This window comes from Lipotes vexillifer, unplaced genomic scaffold (assembly GCF_000442215.2).
Source record: "Lipotes vexillifer unplaced genomic scaffold, Lipotes_vexillifer_v1.1 scaffold240, whole genome shotgun sequence".
Classification (NCBI taxonomy): domain Eukaryota; kingdom Metazoa; phylum Chordata; class Mammalia; order Artiodactyla; family Lipotidae; genus Lipotes; species Lipotes vexillifer.
This window is the reverse complement of record NW_006797481.1, coordinates 291,811-300,478: the sequence shown is the minus strand read 5'-3', so window position 1 is coordinate 300,478 and position 8,668 is coordinate 291,811. Positions and strand designations below refer to the sequence as shown.

At 53.0% G+C, this 8,668-nt stretch overlaps 1 protein-coding gene across 6 annotated transcripts in view; it reads left to right on the top strand.

Annotated features, from left to right (window-relative positions):
* TACC2 (transforming acidic coiled-coil containing protein 2) overlaps window positions 1–6,553 on the top strand; it is a 79,664-nt gene extending 73,111 nt beyond the window's left edge. For 3 of the 6 annotated variants that reach the window (XM_007469551.1, XM_007469549.1, XM_007469548.1), the window contains 4 exons: window positions 1,818–1,978; window positions 2,196–2,302; window positions 2,700–2,820; window positions 5,999–6,551. In XM_007469551.1, coding sequence (XP_007469613.1) covers window positions 1,818–1,978; window positions 2,196–2,302; window positions 2,700–2,820; window positions 5,999–6,064 — 455 coding nt within the window. In that variant the 3' untranslated portion in view covers window positions 6,065–6,551. Of the gene's footprint in view, window positions 1–1,817; window positions 1,979–2,195; window positions 2,303–2,699; window positions 2,821–5,998 lie in introns of all 6 variants that reach the window. The other 3 variants (XM_007469553.1, XM_007469550.1, XM_007469552.1) reach the window with 3 other exon arrangements.
* Window positions 6,554–8,668: the final 2,115 nt, after the last annotated feature.

Below are 8,668 nucleotides of genomic sequence, written 5' to 3'. Positions count from 1 at the left end.
TGTTGTGGCCTCTCCCGTTGCGGAGCACAGGCTCTGGACGCGCAGGCTCAGCGGCCATGGCTCACGGGCCCAGCCGTTCCACGGCATGTGGGATCTTCCCGGACCGGGGCACGAACCCGTGTCCCCTGCATCGGCAGGCGGACTCTCAACCACTGCGCCACCAGGGAAGCGCCATCTCCCCACTTTTAAGGGAGCTACATCCTTCCAGGTCCATTCCTAAGGGGCTCACGTGGAGATGCACTTATGAGCACAGCCTTGGGTTTGGATCTGGATCTGCTGCGTCCTCAGTGAACAAGCGACTCGGCTTCTCCTGTCGGAGGGATACGAGAAATCTGCCGCAAGGCTGTGCTCATTCATTCACTGCCCGGCTGCACAGCGCGTATTGAGGTGTCCTGTGAGTCAGGCACTGTCCTAGTTCTGGGACAGAGCAGCAGACAAAACAGACTCAGGACCCTGCTCCCAGGGAGTGTGCCTTCTATACACACACACGTGCACACCCACACGTCTGATTTCACAATACAGAGTGGCCACCACTGGGCCACTCAGAGGAGGCGTTTCCCACACGGGCTCAGAGACGGCGCCTCTGAGCGAGGCGGGAAGCTCCGGGCTGGCGTTCCCAGCAGAGGCGCAGCAGTGCTGAGAGCAGAGCGTGTGGGGCAGGGGTTTGGATTTTATGCCAGGGCAGAGGGAAGCCCCTGGGGTGGGGTGACCCGGTTTGGACTTCTGGAAGCTCGGCCTGGCTGCCGGGTGCTGGCTTAGGAGCATTGAATCAAGATAACAGTCGGTCCGGCGCCCACCACGTGCAAGAGCCCGGTACACACTGGCCGGTGCTGTTACCATGGCTGTGTCATCATTTACAGCTGCTGTCCATCCTGCGGCCCAGGCATCCCTCCCAGCTGAGCTCGGAGTGGGGCTTCCCCTCACCCCCGCCACTCTCTGCTGTCAGCAAAGTTCCAGACGGTTCAGAGCAAGTGGTTCCTTTGCCCACCCAGACCCATGATGGATTGGCATATGCAAAGCATAGAGAGCGCTGTGCGGTCGAGGCACTTCTCTATAGAGCGGCCAGAGAAAGCCTTTCCCATCGATATGAGGGCTTTTCAAGGGGTTCCAGGCATATTCGCTTGCAGTGGCCCACAAAGCAGTCCATTTCACCAGGATCAGCCACTCTGAACTGGGCCAGAATTTAGTTCTTTTGTGCATAACTGAGAAACTCACTTTGACAGAAATAGCTCCCTTTTCCTGGGAGTTAAGATACTTGGCTGTATCAAAGGAAATGTCCATTTTTGTGTGGAGCAGAATTTCAGGGCCATGGTTATGTGGGCTTTGGGTTCATAGGATGTTTTAAGGACGAAGAAAGCGTTTTTCTTTTGCAATAACCATCTCTTTAGCTTAATAACACTTAAGAAGGGAGATTCCCTCCCTCACAGCTCAATCTACGGCACCTTTTAATCTGGACCAACACAAAATTCAGTAGCGACGTTTTCTTTTTTACCTTATGGATCGGTCTGTGTGCTGTGGACAATCAAATAGAATCACCAGGGTCTCCAAGGTTGCATTGATCAGGTTAAAGAATGCTGGTTCATTTCCATCCCATCTAATGTTGCCCAGGCCCAGGTCTGGGATGCTGCGCCCGTGGATTTTGTTCCTTTAGAGCTGGATGGGCTCGGGGTGGGGGTGGGGGGGTCTGTCTCAACCAAAAGCCAAGGTCTGAGATTGCTTGCTAGTCAGGCTGAGTTGCATCTGAGGCCTCAGCCAGCCCCTGAGACCAGGTCCAGAGCCCATGGGCCCCATCATTTTGTTCCCGTGTCTCCTGCCAGAGGATGAACAGAGGGAGAAGTCAGTCTCCCACCAGACGGTCCAGCAGCTGGTCCTGGAGAAGGAGCAAGCCCTGGCCGACCTGAACTCGGTGGAGAAATCTCTGGCCGATCTCTTCAGAAGATACGAGAAGATGAAGGAGGTCCTGGAGGGCTTCCGCAAGGTGTGTTGATGTTCGCGGGCAGAGCGGGAGGGACGCGTGTGGCGGAGGAGGTGGGGCGGGCTGGGAGGGTTGCGGGCCGCTTGGGAAGGCCATCCCTGCAGGCCGGGGCGCTCGGACTTGGCTGTCCGGGGTTACACCCGCGTCCCAGGGCGCTTGGGGTTCCCAGCCCTCATCGGCATTTCTTCTGTGGGCCGACCCTTGTCCTCCGTCGAGTCAGAATGAAGAGGTGCTGAAGAAATGTGCGCAGGAGTACCTGTCGCGAGTAAAGAAGGAAGAGCAGAGGTACCAGGCGCTGAAGGTCCACGCAGAGGAGAAGCTGGACAGGTAACGCCCCCGCCCGGGGTCTGCTCCCAAGGACCCCTCAGCAGCCCCGGCCGAGGCAGGCTGGGAGCTCCCGGCACCCCTGCCATCGGCTTGGGCAGGCTGGTTAATGCAGCTGTGTTTTTCAATACAGTTCAGAATGAGAGCGCACTCTCATCTCCGTTCGCATCCATTTTGATAAATAAGGGATGCGTGTTGTAATTTCCGGGGTACCCACTGGAAGCACCTCGGTGTCACGGGCACGGGGGTTCTCATGGGCTCCTGTGCTCCAGCCCCCATTAGAAAGAGCTGGAGCCAGGTGGTTGGGTTCCCCCTACCCAGATTTGGGAGGAGGAAAGCGGGAGGCATCTACGAGGAAGGGTGATCATTTCTGAACCCCATCCCCGCGCCGTTCCTCCAGGGCCAACGCTGAGATCGCCCAGGTCCGGGGCAAGGCCCAGCAGGAACAGGCTGCCTACCAGGCAAGCCTGCGGAAGGAGCAGCTTCGAGTGGACGCTCTGGAAAGAACGCTGGAGCAGAAGGTAACAGGCCCAGGCGGGCCGGGCTGGCCAGACACTGAGACACACAGGCTAGGCTTCCCTGCGCCCGTGGCAGCTCCGGGACAGCCCGTATGTCAGGCACTCCCGGGACAAGTTCGCGCTTCATGAGCATGGCCTCGCTCTCCCTCTGGAAGATCCAGGTTACCGCAGCCCTGAGGCTGGCCTCTTTTCTGCCTTTCTGGGAATTGCCATTTTTCATTCCTTTTCAGCGTTCATTCGCTGATATTTGCTCAGCACTTGCAGTGTGCCAGGCATAGTACTTTAATCCCTGCATCCAGCGAGCTTACCAGTAAGTGGGTGGTACCCACCAGGCAACCCCCTGGGCAGAGACAAGCGGCTGCTGCAGAACATGGGCAGCGTCAGGGTCAGAAGGGCCCCCAGGTGTCCTCTCATTTTCGCGGATGGTGGGATCCTCCTGAGGTCCCTCAGCTTGTCCCCAGATTTCCCGATTTCCAGTCAAGTGCTCGGACCACCTTAAACACCGTCTCCCTGGGTGTCCGGATGAGAAGCCCCTTCCACCCAGGGGTGCTGTGAATCTGATTCTGAGTGAGTGTGCGCCAGGCAGGCTTCCTCCCCGGGTGTGTTTGCAGACATGCACCCCCATTCTGGTTGATTTACTGAGCCTTAGGATTCCCCAGGATGGGGTCATCAGAGGGCCCAGTGGCCGGGGGTAGCAGCACTTCACATGCATTGGGGTCTTGATGGGCGTTGGTGAGGATACTTTATAGGCAGGTAGCAGCAGGAGCCCAGGGTGTCTCCCAAATGGCCTCTGCTCCCCTAGAAGCACCCATCCAGGTTCCAGCATGGCTGGCTGGGGTCCCCAGGGGTTCTGGGCCAAGCAGTGCTAACCTCTGCAGTGGGCAGGTACCACCTCTCACGTCACCTGCATGGTGTCAGGGAAAGAGCCCGGGACTCAGGAGATTCAGGTCCCTGCCCCTCCCTGCCATCCATCCTGACCCTCGGCAGGCCTGGCGCTTCACCTCGGTGTCTAGGTTTGTAATGTCGGAGGGACTAAGCCAGTAGATCTTGAAGGTTTGAGATTGTTCCCTCTTGTTTCCATCAGGGTACGATGGTGTTTAAATTGCATCCTGATGTTATAGCTAAATCAATAGAGCTACAGCCAGGGTCAGGAGAGATGCTTTTCAAGGCACCCAGCCTGTTCAGATGGTTACGGTCGCAAAGTGAAGGTGATTGATGCTAGGTTTTCTGGCAAGCTAAAAGACAAGGAGAAAGCAAGTTGGATTTGCATTGTTTTGGATAACAGAAAAAATACAAATGTGTCTGCAGACATAGCTTTGTCTTAAACTAAGACTCAGGAAGAAGGGGTTAAGCACATGAGTTCTTCGCTAAATGGCTCTAAGTGATATGGAGACGGTGGTCTCTGTTTTCAAGAGATCCAGAAGCATGATTTCCCCCCAGGGCAGCTCTCAGGTGACGGCGTTGGGCAGTTCGCCCAGTCGGGACTTGATAAAGCGAGCTGGGACTTTTGCCCAGTGCGCTGAGCTCTGTGATGGGGCAGTTTCCTGGGCGGTGGGCTGATGGTGCCAGGTTAGAGCTTGGAGAACCTCCAAGAACTGATAGCTAGTGGGTCTGCTAGTACCTCTCAGCATGCCTAATACATAAAATAGCCAAGCTGTATAGGAGCCAGGCCGACCTGAATTTGCATTCCAGGTTTGCTATGTCTGACCAACTGTGTGACCTTATGCACAATGCTTAACCTCTCTGAGCCTCAGGTTCCTCACTGAAAAGTGGGGGGATAATAATGGCTACCTTTAAGGGACTGCAATGAGCACAGAGTGCGACCACAGGGCCTAGGCTGGGTTCGCATGGTGACCGGCACGTGGTAAGCGCTCCAATAAGATGAAAAATCACTGTTAGCAGCCCCAGCAGTGGCAGTAGTGGCGATAATAGTAATTTCAGGATTAGTGGCTGGTCCTGCAGCCCATGCAGAGCCCCATCTTCCAACCGGCATTTCAGTGCCTCAGGGAGCTGAAAACTCTAGACGGGCCAAGGCCAAGGGGATGTTCCAGGTGGGCCTCTCTCCCGGTGAGGCTGGTGGCAGGGCTGCAGCCAGGACCGAACCTCTCCCCTGCTAAGGAGGGCTGATTCCTTCCAGGCCTCTCTCCCGGTGAGGCTGGTGGCAGGGCTGCAGCCAGGACCGAACCTCTCCCCTGCTAAGGAGGGCTGATTCCTTCCAGGCACCGGTTCAGTGATGAGTGGCACCTGGAGCCCAGCAGGGACACAGGGCACGTGGCTCCGGGCTGGAAGGTGTCTTAGGCCACAGGGTTTCCGGGGAAGGGCCTCAGTACAGCCTCAGGGCACAGGCTTGTGATTGACTTGCCTTCCATGGGGACCTCGAGGAAAAGCTGGCTGCACAATGTTCTGGGGATACCGGAAAGATCTCGCCCCCTTGGAGAGGACCCTTCAGGATTGGCTGCTGAGCCAGATCAGCATCAGGCTCGACATTTAGTCCATCTGAGAGCAGAGCCACTGCTGTCCAGATGGAGGCGTCGCCCCATTGGATCCCCGTCTCTGGAGAATGGACAGTGTTGTCAGATCACTGGTGCGAGATGAACACGTAGTTGACTCCTCTTGATGGGGCTTCCGAGGACGGGCAAGGCGTGACTTGAGGAGCCCCTGAAGACGTCTTGCATCTGCCCTCACCTCTCTCCTCGGGCCCTGTATCCACAGCACCTCCTCACCTGGCATCCTCTGAATAATGCTAGGGATCCCATCCAGGTAGAATTGCTTATCCCCTCTGGTGGCATTTCTCAAAAAAAGCCACCATCCTTCTGTGCCCACATCCATGGAGACAAATAAACGGAAGAGAACCAGTACTAGTTAAGCCTTTACTGTGTGCTGGTCACTGTGCAGGAAACTTTATATTTCTTACCTCATTTAATCCTGAGAGAGACAGATGTTATTAACCACACGTTTGAGAGAAGGAAAATCGAGGCTCAGAGAGGTTGTGTAACTTGCCCAGGATCACACAGCTAGAGCTGGGATGTACAGATTGTTTGGCTCAAGGTCATTTCTTTTGCTGCTTTAGATAAATTGAGGGGGACCAGGTGGCCCAGAGGACCCCTTCCTCTTAAAAAGCCCAGTGACCATTCTGATTGACTTGATTTCAAACAACCTCTTTTTTTGTCTTCATTTGCAGAATAAAGAGATAGAAGAACTCACCAAGATTTGTGATGAACTGATTGCCAAAATGGGGAAAAGCTAACTTTGAACCAAACGTTTGGATTTTGACCATTGCGTGCAATATGACCGTCGGCACACTGCTGTCCCTCTGGTTATGTGGACAGGTTCTGTTTTCACTTTTTCGTATGCACTACTGTATTTCCTTTCTAAATAAAGTTGATTTGATTATATGCAGTACTAAGGAGACTATCAGAATTTCTTGCTATTGGTTTGCATTTTCCTAGTATAATTCATAGCAAGTTGACCTCAGAGTTCCTGTATCAGGGAGATTGTCTGATTCTCTAATAAAAGACAAATCGCTGACCTTGGCCTTGCCCTTTGTACATGAGTTTCCAGGGTGAGCGGCTTTTGGATTTAATATGATCATGTACAGCTTGCAAAGGGACTCTTGCCTTAAGGAGTGTAAACTTGATCTGCATTTGCTGATTTGTTTAAAAAAAAAAAAGAAAATGCATGTTTCAAATAAAGTTCTCTATTGTAAATAAATTTTTTTCTTTGGATCTTGGCAATAAGTGTGGCTGTGATTTATTTTCTGGGAAAGGTTGGGTCTTTTCTCACCTTTGTTAAATCATATCAGATTTGGCCTTTCACTCTTCTCTGTCTGGGCTCATTTTTTTGTCCACAGATTTAAATAACATTTCCTTTGTTTATCGTGGCTGTGTTTGTAAGATGAAGCAATTGAGAGATATTGACTTGCTACTTAAATAATTGAGTGTGTTAAATTAGCTTAGATTTTGTTTTTACAAATTCTCTTGGACTTTAGGGGTGCAAAATATACTTCCCTTTATTGGCTCAAAGAGGTAGCAGGCTGTCACTCTTCCTGTTCATTCCTTTAGTCTGTGCAGATCAACCCTGAAATGTTGTCCATTCCTCTCCAAAGGAATAGGAAATGGTGGCTATTCATAGTGGATGACAGTTAATTAAGCCACTTTGGAGGTTAGGGATATGTCTGCCTTAGATTCCCTAACTGCTCCTAACTTTCCCAGGGACCCCAGCTTGAAGGGTGGGTGTATAAGGGCAGTGAAGGGGTAGGGGAGGTGTCCCAGTTTCCCAGGATGGCCGTAACAAGTCACCACAAACTTCGCAGCTTAAACAACAGAATTTTACCCCCTCGTAGTTCTGGAGGCCAGAAGTCCAAAATCAAAGTGTAGGTGGAGGCCCCTGGCCGTGGCCGGCAATCCTTGATGTTCCTTGGCTTGTAGCTTGTGGCTGCATCGTGCCAATCTCTGTCTCCGTCTTCACGTGGGCTTCTCTTCTTCTGTCTCACATCTGCCTCTCCGTTCTCTTATAAGGACACCACTCTGGTTTTAGGGCTCATGCTGTATCCAGGATGAGCTCATCTCAAGATTCTCAATTACAAGTGCAAATACCCTATTTCCAAATAAGGTCACATTCACAGGTAGTGGGATGTGGATGTATCTTTTGGGGAGGACACCTGTGGTGTGGGGTATTGGCTTGGAAAGCAGCCCCAAGCACCTGATGGCCCTGGGCTTGAACGCCCCTCTCCTGCCCAGCCACAGTGGCTAAGGGATGCTCCCCTCCCACAGGCCCACCCCACCCCTAGCAGGGTAGGCCCTGTGCAGCCTCAGCTGTGGGGCAACGGGGGGGTGGGGGAGTGGGAGGGTCTCTTCTGTAACGTGCAAGGTAGAGATGAAGCTCAGCTGTACCACGCAGCCCAAGGAGAGAAAGACACAGCCTGCCTTTCTGGGAGAGAATACCTGCCTCTCGTCCCGCTGTCACCCTCACTGGACACTGCTCAGGGACCCTAGCCAGGACAGGGCTGTGCCTCCTACCACTGCCCAGCAACCTCTGCTTGGTCCAGCCTCTGGGTACACCTCCCAGGGCTCAGCCGCAGCCCCCTGCCCCCCATGCTTGCTTGTCCAGACCAAACCCCCCTTCCACCCCGCCCCCAGATTCTGACCTCAGTTACCTTCTCATTCCTATCGCTCGAAAGCTTTAACTTTTTTTATTAAGTAAAACATTTCCATCGCTAAAAATCTAGAAGTGCAGGTAAGAAAAAACCCTCATAATCCCCAAACCAAGAGATGCTATTAATGTTTTTTTTAATTAATTTATTTATTTTTGGCTGCGTTGGGTCTTTGTTGCTGTGCGCGGCCTTTCTCTAGTTGCGGTGAGTGGGGGCTACTCTTCTTTGCGGTGCGCGGGCCTCCCATGGCAGTGGCTTCTCCTGTTGTGGAGCACGGGCTCTAGGCGCGCAGGCTTCAGTAGTTGTGGCACGCCGGCTCAGTAGTTGAGGCTCACAGGCTCTAGAGCGCAGGCCCAGTAGTTGTGGCGCACAGGCTTAGTTGCTCTGCGGCATGTGGCATCTTCCGAGACCAGAGCTCGAACCCGTCCGTGTCCCCTGCGTTGGCAGGTGGATTCTTAGCCACTGCACCACCAGGGAAGCCCTATTGATGTTTTTATGCTTATATTTCTATGCCTCTTTCGCTCAGTGTACGAAAGACTTATTTTTATGAAAGTAGATTATTTGGAGTTATGTGTTGTCACACCAACACAGCCACCTGCAGGGCCCCTGCATAATGTTTTGTAAACCTTTTTTTCACCTAATACTATAATGTGGCTATCATGCTATGGTAACTCATATAAATAAATATCACTGTTTGTC